A 19,964-nucleotide genomic window follows, 5' to 3' on the forward strand; every position below is an offset into this window, starting at 1 on the left:
GTTTATAGTTATTTAGAAAATATTTTTCTTTTTTGGGAATAGGCTGAACGCAAGCAATCTCCCAACGAGAAGGAAAAATCCCTTCCTTGTAACACAGGTTGAAAAGTCTGCAAACTACTAGTGTGACTTAATTTTCACACTTTTTTAAGTACAGCAAATCTTACAACACACCAATTAATCTCTCTATTATTTCAAAAATAATCACAAACAGCCAAAGGTGAACATTCCATTGTTAGTGATATCAGGGTATTGCAAATTTTACATCGAAAATTGGTTTCAGTCACGTAGATATCGCATAAAGTATGCTTCGTATTGTGTTTCGATATCACCTCAACACAAGTTGGATTAACAGTTGAAAACGAATAAAAAATATACCTTTTTTCGCCATATCGGGATCTTGTTTCATTCATCTAAAACGGCTGCTTCCTTGTCAACTTTCTATAAAGACAATGTAATAATTATTAAGGATTGAACTTGAGTTGTAAGTAGAATGCAAGGCCATGCTGATATCTTGAAAGAATTGAAACGTCAACAGGCATTTTTATTACTGTTATAAATAGTAGGAGTGGTCTAACACTTGTTGACATTTTTTGTTTATGGTTTTCCAGACGAATGCCTAGTTTTTTATCTCACGAACAATAAATCTATCAAACGAGAATTTTCAGTAGTTTAGCCGTGTTTTACTTTCAGTTTGTCTGAAACTAAAAATTCCTCGAGAATTATGTGTAAAAAAACTGTAGCCTATTGGGATCGACACTGAACTAATTATGAAATTTCTTCATTATATATTCGTTTTATATCCTTCTCTTGTAGCTCATTTTTCTAGGGGTAACCTTGCAGAGAGTGAACAAATCAGTGTAATTAATATGGTAATTGAATCATAGACAGACCATTATCACGAATATTGTTCAAGATTAACATCAAATTTTCTTACATCCATCAAGGCAAATCTCGTAATCTTCATGAATAATTTATTTGTGCGCGATTCAATTTGTTTATTCAATTGTTTCGTTTCCTCAGGTATAAGTGGAGTACTAGAAAACAGTTCTAAGTATGTATTTTTGTTATTGTGAGGTTTGAAAATAATTGGGTTATGAAATATGTCAATTCGTTAATATATTCATAAGGAAATACCTGCAACTGTTCAAGCTTCCGTGTAACTCATTTATCTGTTCTGGGAGGTTACCCGTATCATAGTATTTATTCCTGTATTCCACAGCTGGTATTGAGAAAACACATTTTTTTTTTAAATAAATTACTTGAAATCGCAGAATTTCCAATGACATCCATTAATATAACGAAAGGTCACTAATATTTACAGTTTATAAGGATTTTTCAAGTGCTCGTTTTTCTATAACTCATGCAAAATATTTTTCTTGGAAAAACTTTCTTTTCTTTAGGCCTCAAATCGATCGAAGTATTGACTGAACAGAAACTGAACTATATTCACCGGGATTTGTAGAAATGTTTCTAAATGGTTTATATCTTAGTTGAGACAGAGGAAAATTGTAGTGAAGCAATTAATATACACTTAGGTATTCCTCAAGGATATATTTTGGGGTCATCAATATTTTCAATGTTTATCAAAGACTTACCAGAATATATTCTTATTGCTTAGTTCTTCATATGGATGGTGTATATCTGTTGTTAATAATAATACCGACAAATTAAAATTAGTTGTCTTCATACAAATAGAACACTTGATTAGTCTGGCATTCACATATTGTGAACCCTCAGAAGTTTGAAAAAACTTTAAAATATCTCAACTTTTACTGTTTCGTGAGCATTATAGTAAATGACTTTTTATGGGAACCAAACATTAGAAGAAATCAAAGTAGTACTGACGATGCCCAATAGACTGAAACAGCTGCTACCGGTGGCTTTCAAATTGAAATCAATATAGGAATGATCAGAATAGTACTTATCTATTTTTCTTTTGATTTTCATAGAATTTCTTTTCAGCAGCTTCACTGCATTAACCTTTCCTGATTTCATATCATTTCTAGAAACATGTGGATTCGTTTTCCGATGGCATTCCAGGTTAGCTTTCCATACTTTTGTTTCGATAAATGTGTAGTTTTCCTGTTCGAAGAATTTCTACTAGCAAGTTCCGTGAGTCTGAACGAAAACGAGAGTTATTCACCTGTTATTGCTGGAGGCAAACAAATAATATATGTTACCTACCTAGTAATTATTCAAGAGTTTGAATCGAAATCAAAAGTGGCATTATAAATTAGAAAATCAAGTTTATAGACACGCCCAGATGCATGTGTGATGTGATAATGACATCTTTCTGAATATTTTCTCCGATCACGGGATAACTATAAGGGGTGATTTCCTGAAACGAGTAACTGTTTGCACGATATTGGATATATTCCTCTGTCATGATTTATTTTTACTACCGGCTACATATTTATTAGAATAACTTCGTCAATAGTCTTGCCATTCACTTTATACAAAATAGAAGCAACGGTCTAAAGTCAAATAAAACTGTTTGAAGATTCAAAGCTTTCACAAAACTATCCTGTATCCTGCAGATTCCTGCAGGCCTATTTTGTTCATTCAATACCTTTTTTCCAATGATAATTTACCTCTATGAAGGTTCAAGAGAATATTCCTCCTGACGAAAATAAATTAGTTTTCATAAAAGAGCTCTAAAACAACGCATTTAAAACTTATCAATTCAACCTTTTTCTTCAAAAAATTATTTAAATATTTAAAAAAGATGAATAAAATAATGCATTCAACATTTAAAGGGATTCGTTTCTGTTTCACCATTTGGCAACATCGGTTATAGCTAATAAAGGACAATGAATCTGTTACCTGCATGAGACAAACAAAGATGACATATTTCAGAGGCGTGCTGTTCTGTTTACTTATGTTCCGAGTTCCGAGACATTCTGTGACATGACATTTTGTGCACCTAACCTATCTTCCTCTATATAAATAAATAACAAAACAACTGTTGTTCATGTGGCTTGTGGAGGTGGTATTGAACTATAATTTATATTTTGCCTTAATTGTTGATTTATAAAGATACTTTTCCTTTTTTAAAGTAGAATATCTAGGTACGTATAAATTATTTCAACTTGATATAGGCGCTGTTGTCAATATGTGAATTAGAAACAAATCCGTTTAAAAATCAAAATCCAACACTTGAAACATCAATTTGAATACTTTTCGAAGTGAATTTGAAAAACTCATGAATGAAACTCAACTTTATTTTGTTCAAACTTGCATTTGCTGTAATAACCCAAATTGGGGAACATTTCCCATTACCCTTTTCTCCATAAAATTATTGATTTTTTTATGTTTAGCCCTTTTGCACTTTTTCTAGTAGTACATCAGCAAAGTTTGACACCGGAAAAAAATATTAGACGTTTAGTTTTTTCTCGTTTACATAACATGCAATATTGTTTTTTACCTTGCTTATAGATATGGAAATATCGAAATAGAAAGTGACAGGTAATGAGGGATTATTCTTAAAACAAAAATGCTTTTCAAAATATGACACTGTTTTAAATTTACTCAAATATGTTGATGCGTTTGAATAAAAATCTGACGTACAACTCATCAGTAGAAGAAAATGATAATTTCAAAAGAAAATTTACCTGTTTTGGAACTACTTTGACTCCTTCACCAAATCTGTGATTACACTTTGAAAATTGTACTTGAAATTGAATACAAAAGATATAAAAATGTTGAAAATTCTACTCAGTGTGAAACTTTCCCATCTCATCTTTTTTTCTCAGGTGAGCACATTTGCCATATTTGAATAAAATTAACTGAACATGACCTCATGTCATGTGATGTCCATTCAACATTATATAAGCCATTTCCCTTAGTTTCCTCAGTTGGTAAAGTTGAGAGGTTAGGAAAGGTTAGATTATTAGGTCAAAAATATCACAAGTTTGAAAGGCGATATTTGAAAGACTAAATAGACTGTTTTAGTTTAAAAAATAATTGGCTACTTTCAGTGATTTTCGCGAGCCACTGTCACAGCTTGTTACTGTCACAAATTGTTAGTTATTTAAGAAAAATTCAACTACATTTCCGAAATTCTATAATATCACAAAAATATTTACCACAAAGTTCGAAAACACAGCATATCAATATTTCACCTACAGACAAATGAAAAATTGTCATGTAGATAGCTTGCCAATAAAGCGAATAACCCTGTAGTTTGTTTCGACTCTCAAAGCGACTTTCTTCTAACTTAATATTCCTTCGGAATGAGCTACGTCTCGCCATATGTTGTTTTATCTAGTCATTATTAGCATTAGATGATAGGAAAAGAACTAGCGCTCTGTCCAATATTTCAGCAAGTACATTTGATTTATTATTTCTAGTCTCCCGTAGATACTGATTGAAATATAATTATAATTCTGAATGTGTTAGCCGCTACCCAGTGACAAACTCGAATAAAATGAATGGTATAAAACTTGAATTATGACTTCTCATTTATATTACATTCGGAATAGATGCACAAATTGTACGGTAATAGTTCAATGTTGATAATTGTATTGATCATCTTCGCTTTGAGATTATCTTTGGAAGTAATACTAATACTTCCCAAGGAAAAAACTTAATTGACGTTCTACTTCTTCAATAATGAAAGGTAAAAGTGGAACTTCTGAACGTCAAATGAATCCAAAACAAGCAGCACTTTTCCCAAACACCAGAACTGCAATGCTGTTCTCGACGTACGTTGAATCATCCAAATTTTCTTGATCTCTTCAAGACGCCAACTTGATTGGTGAAACCTGCGTCGAAAAGGGTATTGCAGTTCTGGTTTTTGGGAAAAGTTTTTCCCCTGGACTCTTCAGTAATATACAGGGCTATTCGAATTCGTTTCTGTACATGGGGATCTCGTAAACGATAAGAGATGAAGTGTCGGTTAAATCGTGGCAAAGTTGCGTATTTTAGAGACCTATTCAATGATGTGAAGAAATCGAATATAGCTCTTTTGGTTCTGGAGGAACCAAAAGAGCTATATTCGGAAAAACCAAAGAGCTATATATTTGGAAAAACTAAAAAGTCCCGAATTATTTTTTTGACTATATCTTCTTTATTCGCAGACATATTGAAAATGTGTCCACATTTTGCTATTGGCACTTGATGTGGGCTCTCAAAATATATCCATGAATCTTTTATACAGGGTGTCATCTGACTTGGGCCGCCCCCCAAGTCAATTGAGTTATTGGAATCAACACGAATGATTTCAATAACTCAATTGATTTACATTTACTCAATATCTACGTCTTCTCTTGTCTCTAAGCATTATTGTATACCCTATATTTGTTAATTTAATGTCTCATATACACGTTTTACTTTACTAGACTTTGCCAGTAAGATGTTCAGATCTTAGGTAATAAAGCATATTTTGATTTGATTTGAACAATACCAGGTGGTTGGCTTCTCTAGAATTAGTAGCTAATGGAAATAAAATAATAAAATCCTCCAAAAATACCTGTATCTATATCAGTCTCATAAAATTTTGCAACACAAGTTCCATATTAAAAAGAACCATAAAAATAATTGAACCATCAGTGCAGATATTATATGATGATAACTTCATCATAAAACCAATTTCTCTGGTTCCGGTAGCTAAACACCCAAAATTAAGGTTCATAAAACACTTTCCATTTCATTCTTATTGAAACATAATCTTTATTGGTGAAAGACACTGACTTGAAATATAGCCTGTCAGAATCTTTATGGAAGTGAATTTGTTCTCAACTTAATTACATGATGCTTAGCGATGACATGGTAGAAAAATAGTTGCCGAGCGATATTTGCATTCATATGCAAATAGTTCCACGGACATGAGATGTCCGTGGCAAAGGTGTTGTATTAATAGACATCTCTTAACTATTCAGTTCAGTGTTTTTTTTTTCACAAAGGAAAAATGAGCTGTTTGTCAGTTACTTGTTATATTCTATTTTGCCCACCAAAATTTTGGCCTATATTATGAGGTAGAGTCATGAAAAATTGGACATTTCGGATGCATTTGAAGATTTTGAAAGTGGATAAGACCTACAGAGGGGGACATATTCGTGACAGGACTCGTCAGTCACAAGTCAATTAAACTGAGGATGGTAACTGCTGGCTGACATGGTCTTCTCACAGATCACTCTGATTTTCTTCCTTGTCAACTACTTAGTTTCAATTATTGTTCTGCAAATCCCACTAATTCACTCAATTTTTGAATAAGTTTGACACTATTAGACTCTCGTTTTTTATCAGGTTTATTTACTAGTTGTCTATAAATGTTTAGCTTTCGCTAAATAATATTACAAATTATCGAACATACAAGCTCCAGGTATCTCGGATACCTGGAAATCCTTCTACAGTAAGTTTCCATCACTAAACTGAACATATTAGGCTTTGGAAAACTCTTGCACATTTTCATCGCCAGCTCTCTGACTACTTAGTCGTAATAAACACGTTTGAAAAATCCCGTTAGGAAATCTCCAAGTCGATTTGAACCATACACGAACAAAAATTTTGTTGGTCTTAGCAATCTCAACAAGCATGCCCTTGTGAAAACTCTCTTTGTATCGAAACAATGGCGTTTTGTATGTTGTTGTTAGGACAAACGAGCTCATTAGTATGTTCCACTTAGCATACCCGACGTTTCATTTGTGTTCAGTTTTCGTTGCACTCAGTAATAATTGGAATTAACCGCGAAAGAAACATCCTTGATGGTGGCTAACAAAGACTTGGATAATATTCCGTTTTACTCGTTTTTTCTGACGATGCATTTGCAATTAATATGTATAACAAAGCTCATTGTCTATGATCTGCCCACGTAGCTTATGCATTTTATCGATTACTCGAAAAGCAGATCCGCTCTCTTCAGTAATTATATGGAGAGGATTTTTTCTGACCTGATTTTGAAAATGAACTTGCGAAAGTGAATATGCAGTGTTTTGAAAATTGTAATAAACATGACTCAAACTGTTAAATTGAAGTTAAACTGATTACAAGAATTGACAATATTTGTATTGAAATAGGCACCAGTCGATAAACCGTTGTCTGTAATTATTTGGTTTTATCCTGAATAGAAAAGTTGATATTATTTTCTATTCAGTCGACTCTGTGTTTTTCTACAATCAATCAAGGTATATTTTCCTTGTTACAGTCGAGTCTGTATAAAATGACTTGAACTTGATTGACTCAATGGCTTTCGAATGTGATTGAATAAGATATTCATCCTAGAAACCAGTGTTATTATTGTTCCAAAACGTTCGATATTGAAGCTGATATGTTTCGAATGTGATCGTGATATAATTCTTTGTTTTGATTTGGTTCATCATTATTCTTTGGTATTGGCTGAGCTGATAATGTTCTGTTGAAGCCTGTTCTTTTCAATAAGACAGATAATGCATCATGCTTCAACTTGACGAAATTCCCAAGCCTTTTCTCTGCTGCTGAAATAGTCCTTCTAGCAAATGACGCCCTTGATTTTTCCTTAACATTTCAGTAAAGGACACATTTTCAATCATAAATTATCTAATTTTTTACTGCAAAGTTCATCTGCTTTTGTTAAACGCTGGCAAATGACTTCGAAATAATTCAATATTTCCAGTTTGAATTAAAATAGAAGGAAGTGTACTGCATAAATTGAGAATCTTGTTTTCTATTATTAGGTTTCCATGTTATTATTAGCTGGCAAAATGAAGCGGCATCATGTAGAAGCAATAATTAAAGAACACTGCGGTGATGACGTTGTTCAATTACAATTTATATATTGCATATTCCTCCGACGGTTATTATACAAATTGAGTTCTTCATAGGATTAATAAGATACTTTATGAAGGTAAATGACCATTGCATCTCAAATTGATATATAATTTTGAAATTGGGGTTAAGGTGCTTCATTAGCACTTAATGTTAACATATATTCTTGGGTAAAGTCTCCTGAGTTTGGGTTAATCTCATTTTTGACTCGTTTCTTTCTTCTACTAAGGCTGATTTCCACCTCACCAAAACTGCAGCTTCATTGGCGACTTGAGGGTTGAAAATGAGTTCAATACTTTCATTCCCACTAAGCGATAATCAAACAAAACAGGATACATGACAGTTTCAATATTATATACTACACCTTTCACTTGACTCTGTTACAATAAGGTATTAGTTTTTGTTGAAGGCTTCGAAGTGATTTGAGCTATGAGTTGACTGGTCCAGTTTTTCACCAGCTATAATGTTGGCCGACTATATGGCCGAGATTCCAAAATTACAGTGCCAAACTATGATTCTATATGGCCAGTTTCTGGCAAAACAACCTTCTCTCCCCATAATTCAACGACTAGAATAAGAATTTCAATACTACTAAGTACAGTCACACATAAAACGGTTAACTAGCATCGGATTGTCAACTTGTTTATACATTATTCAATAGAGAACAATGGCTTTTCAAAAATTACTAATCTGACTTGTCAAGTAAAATAGTCGAGGTATGCTTTGACGATCGTATATCAATACCACATATCTTTGAAGAAATGTAAATTCTCTCTTTGCCTATTCATAGACATAACTAAGGCAATTGACACAGTTGACCATCGCTTATTTTTCTTTTTCACACAAAATTGAGGTACCAAAGGCAATTGTTTCAAACTCCAACAGAAGGGAAGTTGTAAAAGTGGACGATATCACAAATTACCAAAATGAAATAGACTGTGGTGTGTCCGAGGCACAATGATAGGTATTTGTTATCGTGAAACAGAAACTTTTCCAGTTATCTGGAATAATCTATATCTCATAAAGACTCTATCGCAGCTGCTAGGCTGAATCACACAATATAGTAAACTGGGATACACATTTTGAAAAAGAAACAATTCAAAATACAGGAACTTAAGATGATAGGTTAGAAAATAGTGATGATAACTTATAAGTCATCATTCATCAGCTTTTAGTTACTATAAAACAAGGTTTCGAAGAATATCTAAACCTTCAAATTAGAGTTTCAAATATTCAGATTATAATTTTTTTTATTTGAATTGAGGAAAATGTAGTATATGATTGTTAATATTACAATCAGATACCTCTTAGCGGTTGTCAAGCAAGGTATTGACAAGGTCTGTGAAATAATCATTCATTTTACGTCAGTAAATGTACGTTATCTTATTATTTGTATTGCGATTAAAGTACTATTTTTCTTGATACCAATAGTAGCAAAGTTTGTAGTATGCCAACCTCAGAATTCAGCAACTTTTTTCTGTTCCAGGAGTCAATCGAAGGCATCCTACCTGGCACCGCGACGGGACAGGGATCGCATTGTCCCGGACTCTGAAACAGGCAGCTACAAAAGGACAATGTCTCCCAATGGCCACGCTCTGCCTCCTGAACCGATGAACGAGTCACAAAAGACGAGCAGCAGAGAAACGATTTGGCCCTCCCACAGAACTCCCAAGAACAATAACGTAATGCGGCGCATCTCCATGAACGAGCAGCAAAAAAAAGAAAAATGTGATGATAAAGAAGACTTGAAAAGACCGCTAGTTTTACCGGACGTTCTTCCAGTCAACGTCAAACTCGGGTCTAGATCTCAACAATATAACAGGCCCACGCATCTGAGTCTCGTGTCGACCGAAGACGAGTTCGGTGCGAACAAAACGTCGTCAAAGTCTCCGATGAGATCTCCTCCAGCCTCGCCGCCAAAGAGTCCTTCCAGGAATTCTCCGTTCACGCCGCTGCGTACCACGAGTTTTTCGTCGCCCTGCGCGATAACCACTACTACCACTACTAGCTGTACTTCGACTATTTCTCTGGCTGTGACGTCTACTCCGACTTCTAGGTTTTCGTTGAGTACGTCCAGTTCAACGACGACTACGAGATCTTCGCCTGCCTCAGTGCCAAGAACAGCACCGAGCCCGGATTGGAACCAGTCTGGTTTCAGTCCTCCACAATCTCCCAGAAGAGCATCCCCGCCCATGTCTAAATCGCCCAAAAGGATATCCCCTCCGATCAAACCATCGCTGTCTCCTAACTCCACCATGAAATTAACCCCTATCAAAATTTATCCTCTGACCACATCTACCCTCAGCACTTCTTCACACACCTCTCCAGTTTCTTCGCCTGTTTCGTCCCCTAGAGCGCCTACCCCTCCTAGCTGTTCTCCCCCGTCTTCACCGATAAAAAGTAGTGAGTATCCCAAGGTGATAGAAGGTTTGCAAATGATCCAGAGGACAGAAGTAGTCTTGAGGGTTAATACGTCTATGACAGATGCTGCCTCTCAGACTGATAAGGAGGAGTTGCCTCCAACACCCCTTCCGACTAGAAAGAAGTTGCAGGAAGAGATCGAATGTGAAAAACTGGCGGAAGACTTGGTAGACCACCTTCCCAGTTCAGATAGACTGAAAGAGCTGCTGGGTGAGTTGGTGCTGGATAATTTTGAGTACAATAATTTTATCGAAAAAAGGTTCAGTTTTGAAAGAGCTATGACTATTTTCATAAATATTCTATAATCCTTTTCAAATTTCTTATCATTTAACATAAAAATGTAGGAAATTCCCAAAGTAAGAAAGAACAACAATTACTGAAATAAAAACTCTTCATAAAGACAAAATACAGGGTGTTACTGAATAAGTGTAAAACATTTAAGGCGGTGATTCCTCATCGAAAAAAGATAGGATGTTTCATACAAAGAAACTTCATTGGAGCATCCCTTGTTAAGATACAGCCCCTTGACGGGGGTAAATAAAATTTGTATAACAATTTTTCACAAGCACCGAAAAAGTTACAATATTGAAATTAACCTGACGTTTTGTACTACCAAAAAGACACTTCGCCAGTAATTTATTTGGTTTACCCCATGGTTGTAAGGGGTGGAAAACGCAACCCCTAAAATTTATTTCCAATGTAATTTTTTGTCTGATTTTTTGTTTACCATTTAAAAATTTATTTCCGATAGCCTGTTTAATTCTGAACAGAAAATGTCTCTTGGGTTTTTTGACCAAAATAAACCAGTTCGCAGCAAAAAATTATTTTACGAACAACTACAGAGATACTGGATTTATTGTTATTTTGTAGTTAGTACCTGCATTAAACGATAAAAGGGTAATAAACAAAACTAATTTATTAATAACAAAACACACAAGATGTAGAAATCATAGTAAATGTGCAAAATGTCTACCTTCAGAAATTACGCATGCGTCTAGACGTCAGCTCATTGAGCCACTTATTCGCTCAAATATTCCTGGAGTCTCTCTGATTACCCTGCACGCATCGATGATGCGGTTTCTTAAGTGATCTACATCGCGAACAGGAGTACGATGAACCAAATGCTGTAAATGGCCCCAAATAGAGAAATCGAGAGGATTGAGATCCGGGGATCGAGCGGGTCAGTTCTGTGGGCTCCTCGACCTATTTACTGATTTGCATATGTTTCAGTTAAATGCTGACGTGCTACTTGACTAAAATTGGCGGGAGCTCCATCATGCATAAAAAACATATCCCTTCTGACGCCCAAAGAAACTTCCTCCAGCAGTACTGGATGCACTTCTCTTAAAAATTGAACGTATGCCTTACCATTTGATTGAGAAGGTAGAAAATTAGGCCCAATTAAATCATCCCCAATAACTCGGAGCCACACGTTAAGAGAAAACTGTTCTCGATGGTTAGTTTCGACAATAGCGTGAGGGTTTTCATCAGCCCATATGTGGTAATTATGAAAATTAATAATCTTGTCCCGAGAAAAACTACATTCGTCTGTGAATTCTATCGTCTTTAGAAAGTCACAATTTCTTCTAATCATTTCCAGCATCCAATTGCAAAATTCAAGACGGTTTGGAAAGTCTCGCGGTAACAGTGCCTGTACTCGTTGAAGATGGTAAGGGTTTAAGAATTGTTCCTTCAAAATTCGAAATACCTTCATATGATCAACATTTAGCTGGAAAGCAATGTTTCTAGTACTGGTAGTAGGTTGTTCTTCAATCAAATTAAGTACTGCTTCTTCAAGCTGTGGCTGTATCTTAACAAGGGATGCTCCGATGAAATTTCTTTATATGAAAGATCCTATCTTTTTTCCGATGAGAAATCACCTCCTTAAATGTTTTACACTTATTTAGTTACACCCTGTATTTTTCATAAATAAACTGGAAGAAAAAACCCTTTGAAAATAACTGCTGTCATATGAACATTCAATTGAATCTTCCAGAGCTTTTTGGATCTCCGAAAAATAGCTTCTCTTTGATCAATCTTTTGACATAAATTGAGCCTGAAAAAGTAGCTTACAAAGCTAATGGCAGAATAACAAATGAAAATTATATACATAACATTCTGGAAAAAATTAAAATGAAAATCTTATACTCTTCCATTTATGATAAGGATCTAGCTTAACACCAAAAAAAATACATACTTTCCGTAGTTTTCCACAAGAATAAATGAATTTAATATATAATGGAACATTATAAACGGACAGACATATCTTTCATCAAAAGAATTTCACTTGTAACTTTTGAAGGTTTGACTTCTTATGATTTTATATTGAAATAGATATGTCGAAGCATGTATCTTATATTTCAACTAATCCTTGTTACGGAACGTGAATTTCGCAAATTTTCCATTACTTGACACCAAGAAATTTTCATTCAATATATAATACAAATGTACTAATAATTGGCGTCACTCTCCAACATTTTCTTTGCAAATATTCTGGGATTTCAAAAGTAAATAACTTTAATTTATGTTTCACGAACAGTTCCAGCTCCAGAACACAAGAAACCTACAGATTATGTCCATGGTTTGTTTCGAGTTGAAATAACGTCAAGGCCTAGACCTTTCAACTCTCCGTTTCGAAGTAAGAATAACACGCCAAGTAGTACTCCCCCGCCAACGCTAACATCAGTATCTGCTAGTAGTTCTGGTACTACAGCGATAAATAGCGCTACAAATAAATTAAGGTAGGTATTGATACAGTAACTGAATATTCTGCAATACGTAGATGCAAACACTTGTAACTTAAGAGGTAACCTACTTCCTTTTTGCAGTTTATCACCTGCCACATCTGTAGTATCTTCGTTGGAACCCACAAGTCCTCTATCAGGTTCCTCTACATACTTCACTACGTCCGAACCTAAGGCTAAATTCCTAACTAGGTACAGTCAAGATATGAATCAGTGTCAAATCGTTAAAAATACCAAAGATCTTAGTCAAAAAAAGGTGAGTTATAATACTTTTTACTATTATAATACTTGTTACTATTATGAAATCATTAATTTCAATATCTTGGGTCATTGGTTGAATCCCAAATTAAATAAACTGAGGTTTTGCATCCTTCCCCTCAGGGATGCATATTATCTCAAACTCTCTCTTGGATAACATTGCTCCCAACGCTGAGTTCTCAGGGATGCATATTATCGTGAACTCTATCTTGAATAGCATTGCCCTCAACGCTGATTTCTTCAGGGATGCATATTATCTTGAACTGTTTCTTGGATAACTTTGCCCTCAACGCTGAGTTCCTCAGGGATGCATATTATCTTGAACTCTATCTTGAATAACATTGCCCTCAACGCTGATTTCTTCAGGGATGCATATTATCTTGAACTGTTTCTTGGGTAACTTTGCCCTCAACGCTGAGTTCCTCAGGGATGCATATTATCTTGAACTCTATCTTGAATAACATTGCCCTCAACGCTGAGTTCTTCAGGGATGCATATTATCTTGAACACTCTCTTGGATAATTTTCCCTCAACGCTCCGAAACTTGTCGCTTGTTTCAGGGTTTTGATCAAATTCGGAGACATTGTCAACAATTTGGTATAATTGAAAAAAGAATCAACGATTTCAGAGTATATCACATATTGGATTGAAAATTGCAACTAACAAAATAGTTACGGAAAACGTTACACCTTTTCTGGTCTGCTATACTAACCTTCCAAAACCTAATCACTGAAAAATGAAGAAAAACACTAGCAAGAGGGATATTCACAGTGAGCTAAAAATATTTTTATTGCATACAGCACTCCAATAATGGCTCATGTTACTTTGCCGTTTCCATACCAAGGATATTTCTCTTTCCCACACAACGTCATCATTCAACAATGGATCAATTACGCTCTGAGATAATGAAGATTCCATTCCAATCTATGAAAACATAAATCAAATAATCTTCTGCCAAGCTTCTTATAGCCTGATTGTTTTGTATAAAGAAGATTTCTCCATGCTAGTCAGCTAGAGTGAATGATTTTATAGCCTTTTAATCGTTTCTTCAGGCATCTTCAGCACTAAATAGTACTAATAGAGCATTTTGAAATTGAAGTGAAATAATTGTCCTGTGAGACATACATGTAAGGATCCGCGTATTTCTTGCACATTCTAACCGGTTTTCACTCTCATGAAGTGTTAGGAACTGTATGAGTTTCTTGTGAATTTTTGCCGTGTTTGCTAATTATTTTCCCGGGTCATGCCTTAACGTTGACCGTTTCAGATGTATCATTGTTTTATTTTGATGAACAATTTTTTCAAGGTTAACTGATGGAGAAAATGATAGAATTTAGTTTGATTAGTGAAGCACAAAAAATATATTTCGCCAAACTGTAGATTTCATCACTTCTCCAACCTATGAACTGACAGACACTTCTTATATCAAATTTTGAAAACGAATTGTCGCACATCAATAACTCTAAAGATTTTCTTCAGAAAATGAAGAAATTGACGTTGATACCTGGAGATATCTTAGTCAGTTTCAATGTGATCTTCATTGCCAAAGAAAATATTCGGAAGAAATGTTTCCAGATGATCTAACGACCGATTTTCAAACACATCTAAAAACGCTTTTTTTTAATGCTTTTTTTTTGAACTCAGTACTGGATTTTTGATTATTCATAGACGTCCAACATCCTATTGTCATGTACAAATATCTGCTTCGATAAGTTTACTGGGGGTTAAAATATGTCTGGTCACAACCATGTCGCTGGAATTGCAAAGGCTGCTTCTCAAAAGCTTGAAACACGGTTTCGAACTAAAAAACTATAACACACCTCAGCAACTTTTGATGCTTTATAAAGCTCAGATCAGAACTTCTTTGGAGTATTGTTCTCACCAACGGTCGGTACCAATACCAATTGAAAGAACTATTTCCAATTTGCTCCCATTCTCACCTGATCAGATCAAAATATTTCTGGGCCCATAACCATACAGAGTTGATTACAATAACTGATCAGGATTTGGGTATTGTGCAATTTATAAAGTCACAATAAAACAAACAACAACGCAATTGTTTCTAATGACTATACTAAAACCAATAATGATTGAGAGTAGAAGTAAGCCCAGTTGACAGCAAATCGGGGGCGTGCTTATTCATTTTTGAGAGGGTTGAGAATGAAAGAAAAATTCTTAGTATAATTAGTTAAAATATTCATACACATTTTTTATTTGTTTCATTAAAACTTTGCAATATCGTAATTTACCTAATCGTTGTAGTCATTAGGTGGACCTTATGAAAACGGAGTAATAATCGTGGTAATTATAGTAGGTACCAAATAAATTAACAATATTAATAAAAAACACAATATATATATATATATATATATATATATATATAACTTTTTTTCACTATTGGGTTGCAGCAATTGATAAGTGAACTCTTTGTAACTATTCTCAAGCTTTCGAGTAACTTAAACTCATCGTCAGGGGTACTAGAAAATACAAATTACAAATTTTTGATAATAGGAATGAATATAAATGTAAATGTACAAATTTTCGTCTAATCTTCAACCTCAGATTCGTCTAAATCGTGTACATCGATGATTTTGGTACACCGGTATAATCAGAGCACATATCAACTAATTTATCTTTTGTAATTGTGGAACTTAATGATGTAGAAATGCCCGGTTGGTTATTCGGAGGTACACACGTAGAATTACAGCACATATGCACAAAGTCATCTTTTGGTGGCTGATGATCTATTTCAAAACAGTGAAATACTCGCAGTACAATTTGTTTTTCTCTTACTGACCGAGACTCCGACCGTTTTACCTTTTTCGACGTGGAAGGCCCGACCATGTCTCCCATTTTTTGAGTAGTTTGAGAACGGTGTAGAAATATAATTATGTAACGCTTAAACACTTATTAGCACTATTATTTTCACCAATTGTTTTCACAACACGTCTATTGCTGACTAACTTAACTGTAAAACGTACAATTCACGCTGTATAATTCACAAACCAATAATACGCTCATGGCTGCAAGTACATTAGTGAGGACTGCAACGATGAGATGGAAGTTACGGTAAAGTGACAAAGACAGAAATATCGTTGCGTACAGCGTTGCCACTAGTTGTAATAAATATCTAACACTATACAGAAAATAATGAATTTTAACTGATCAGTAATCAGGAAATGTATAAGTATTACTCATTACAAGCTCATTACTGATTTTTGTCATAAATAATACCTTTTAATCGTACTAGTATTATGTATTATCTATAATTTGCCACAACCTGCAACTATACTGCTTACTATATTTTGATTCTGCCATAAACTGGTAACGTAAAATTTAGATATGACAACGCGCTTTACACTCAATCATTTTTGGTTTCACTGTAAGGGATTTCTACCCCATCAGGAATAAGCTTCGAATCATTACATCTTGTGCTGCCATCTATATGGAACATAATGAACTATTACAATACAAACTGCGAATATATGCAACTAACAAGGCATATGCAAGTGATGGTCGTTGTATAAGTACAGAATTGTGCAACAATTCATACACACCACAGATCAACACTTAGAATAAATTAATAGTGTTACATGAAGTTATACACTGTTTATAGAAACACAAACAAAACACCGAAACCTTTTGATCTTTCCAGCTGCCGACATGAAATTTAATTGTTGACCTAAACGGTCAACCGCGCCACAAAGTCTTCAGAATGTTTCTTATTTTGACAACCCAAGTTTTTGTTTTGTCAAAATCGACACAAGTTGCTGTTCTATTGTGTTTAATAATTTCGATTCAAAATACAACAAATGAATATTTTTACAGCTTTTACAAAAATTATATTTCTCGATGTGATGAATTAAAAGAAACACGGAGACTACTACTTTCATTGACATGTTGTTTTTTCTTCAGGAGGAATTAGTGAATCGACTGGACAGAAAACTGGAAGTACTTCGTAGCGAGCATCTTGTCGTCAACGATGAATGCAAAATAAACGATGAGCTCGGAGAAAATGTGGAATCTCATATCAACAGGCTGGCCAGACCGCACGAAGTTGCTAAATTCAGACTGCATGTCGAAGAAATTGGAAAAATCACCAGCCTTCTTTTGGGTCTATCAGGAAGGTTGGCGAGAGCGGAAAATGCTTTGATGGGAATGTCCGATGATCACCCTGAAAGAGTAAGTAGAATTTGGAGGTAGAGTAGATTTTGGGATTAGAAATGGACGAATCTTTGGACACAACTGATTGAAGTAACTGCGTTCTTTGAAATTCAATATATTGTGACACCTGACTAAAAATAACCTAAAACAAAAACAGTAATGATTCGAAGACTGTAAATTATTTCTCAGAATTCCACAATATATTATATTTTATTATTTTCCGTACGACCTAAAATTTGAAATGGCCGCCTAGTTCTATCAATGATTCAGTATAGTTTTTACACCCAGGTACCTCTGAGGAAGAAAAATCTAAAGTAGATCTCCTTACTTCTTTCTTCAAGCTCTGCGGACAACCCCATGTTCGGATCCGGGTATTTTTAGTTGTTGAAAACATTTTCAAAAAGCTATTACCACACTGGGGTCTCAATCTGCCTACGCTCTATTTCAACCGACTTTATATCTGTCATGGCTTACGATTTTCCAATGCTAACCCTCCTTATCTCATACAGACAGTATATGAAGCAACCATTTTATAATAATATCACTTTTATCGTTACAAACTAGAAGTTCTTTCTCTATGTTGTTCTCTATAGTTGTGAAACTTCTGACAGAAGTGTTACACTAGACTCTGTATATCAAATCACAAAACTATCAATTCCTTAACAATATATATTTTTCAATTGTTCTATGTGAGTTAAAAGATTTGAAAAGTTTCTATTTTGATGAATTAAGGCAAAAAATTACCGTTTCAATTAAGAAGAGAGATATTTCGATATTTCAGTGGTTTAATATCCAATATTTGTTATTTTATATTATTTCTTTTCATATCATCATATTCCTGTGTTACTTCCAAGTATATTTCATGTTTTCTCATTAAAATTGGGTTGTATTTCATTCATTCCGATATTGACTTAACATTTTTGATTTGATTTATAACCCAAACTAAGTGATGCTCTTATTGAGTGTCAGCGTTATTTGTTGAAAACTCTGTGTACTCACTAGACCTGAATACTCCTAATCACGTAAATGAATATTATGATTATCATTATGCATTTTTTTTTCAGAGGATATTGGAGTCCAAACGAGACAAACTTCTCGACCAGCTCGAAGAAGCCAAAAAACTAAAAGAAAGCATCGACCGCAGGAGTGTAAACGTCTCCAACATCCTGTATAAATACCTGAACTCTGAAGAATATGCCGATTACGATCACTTCATCAACATGAAAGCCAAATTGATCATGGATTCGAAGGAAATATCCGATAAGATTAAGTTAGGAGAAGAGCAGCTGTTAGCACTCAAAGAGACTCTTATTGTCACAGACTGATTGTGTGTATATTATATATGAACTGTTTGTTGTAAAGTAATGCTTTTATTTAACATTCGAGTTTTATCGAATGAGCTAGTCCAATGCCTTGGAGTCATTTTGCTTTTGAATGTCTGTCCTCCGGACCCTGTAATATTTGTGGGCTGTAAACTGATTTGATAGTTGGGAGGGAAGGAGTAAAGTTCGACAAATTTCAAAGGGTTCTCAAAGGGTTCTCAAATAATGACTGCAAAAAGAAAAAGTGAAGCAGATATATTTTATTCTCTGGTTGGATAATTATTATCATGAAGGGGAACACGTTTAAATTTTGTATTGAAATTTCAATTTAAATAGAAAATTTAAGTGTTTATTTATTATGGAGATAATTTTACTAGTTTTCATCTCTCCCATTCCACTATCTGCAGTTTATTTCCGTTTTTATGAATAATTTTAAGTTTTGGTGATTTGTTTGACCGTTTCGGAAAGAATAGCTACAGAGGTGACCTAATCTTTTGTTTTAAAGTTGCATTTGTGGTGAGCTACGATGAAGAACGAACAAACGAATAATTTCAGTGGTCAGGTCAATCATTGGGTCAATTTTTCACCATTTTTTTCCGAAACGGTCGAAATTTTGTCGAAGTTATGGTTTTTCAAATGTTCTTCTCAGAAATGTTTGAAATAGCCATATAGTAGGGTTTACCTCGCAACTATCGTCAATAAGAGCTTGCATTGGTATATTTGGCGATTAGATGCCAAATGGACACCTCTTACCATTTCCGGAAATGGATAAGACGGTGTTTTCCAGCAGACTAGGCTGTTATAATGTGCATTTTGTATTTCATTAGTATGTATTTTAAGTGCAAATACGGGATATTGTGTAATGAAGGTTTTTCGAGGTATTCGCTGTCAACGATTATTTATTTTATTTGTTTTATTAGTTTTTATGGATGTAAAGGTCGCCTGGAACAAACCTTTTTTAAACTATATTCCCTGAACATCTTCCTACCAAGTATTTAATATATTATATTAGATGTACTATAAGTCAAAATTGTAATTTTTTATTTTCTTTTGGAACTGGAACTGTGAGCCAATCATTGTATATATAATAATAAAGAAAAACGAATATCATGGTGCTCTGGAAATTGTCATATTATAATATTCGTAAGTTGTTACATTGTGATTTATTAGTGTGTTGAAACCAGTCGTATGTATTTTCTCAAATATTTTTAATTTATCATTTTAAGATATATTTACATTTTCAAATCCAATAAACTATTTTTTGAGCTTTACGCATTGCTTGCAGTAAATAAATAACCGATTTTGAATATTA

General features: G+C 34.3%; 1 protein-coding gene across 2 annotated transcripts in view; it reads left to right on the top strand.

Annotated features, from left to right (window-relative positions):
- The window catches only part of Shrm (Shroom), a 401,550-nt gene extending 381,586 nt beyond the window's left edge, over positions 1–19,964 (top strand). For both annotated transcript variants that reach the window (XM_074172193.1, XM_074172192.1), the window contains exons 8-12: positions 9,230–10,374; positions 12,704–12,905; positions 12,993–13,164; positions 17,082–17,348; positions 18,395–19,964. In XM_074172193.1, coding sequence (XP_074028294.1) covers positions 9,230–10,374; positions 12,704–12,905; positions 12,993–13,164; positions 17,082–17,348; positions 18,395–18,655 — 2,047 coding nt within the window. In that variant the 3' untranslated portion in view covers positions 18,656–19,964. The remainder of the gene's footprint in view (positions 1–9,229; positions 10,375–12,703; positions 12,906–12,992; positions 13,165–17,081; positions 17,349–18,394) is intronic.

This window comes from Leptinotarsa decemlineata, unplaced genomic scaffold (genome assembly GCF_025532065.1).
Source record: "Leptinotarsa decemlineata unplaced genomic scaffold, Ldec_3_MD MMD2_tig00000035_RagTag_RagTag, whole genome shotgun sequence".
NCBI lineage: Eukaryota > Metazoa > Arthropoda > Insecta > Coleoptera > Chrysomelidae > Leptinotarsa > Leptinotarsa decemlineata.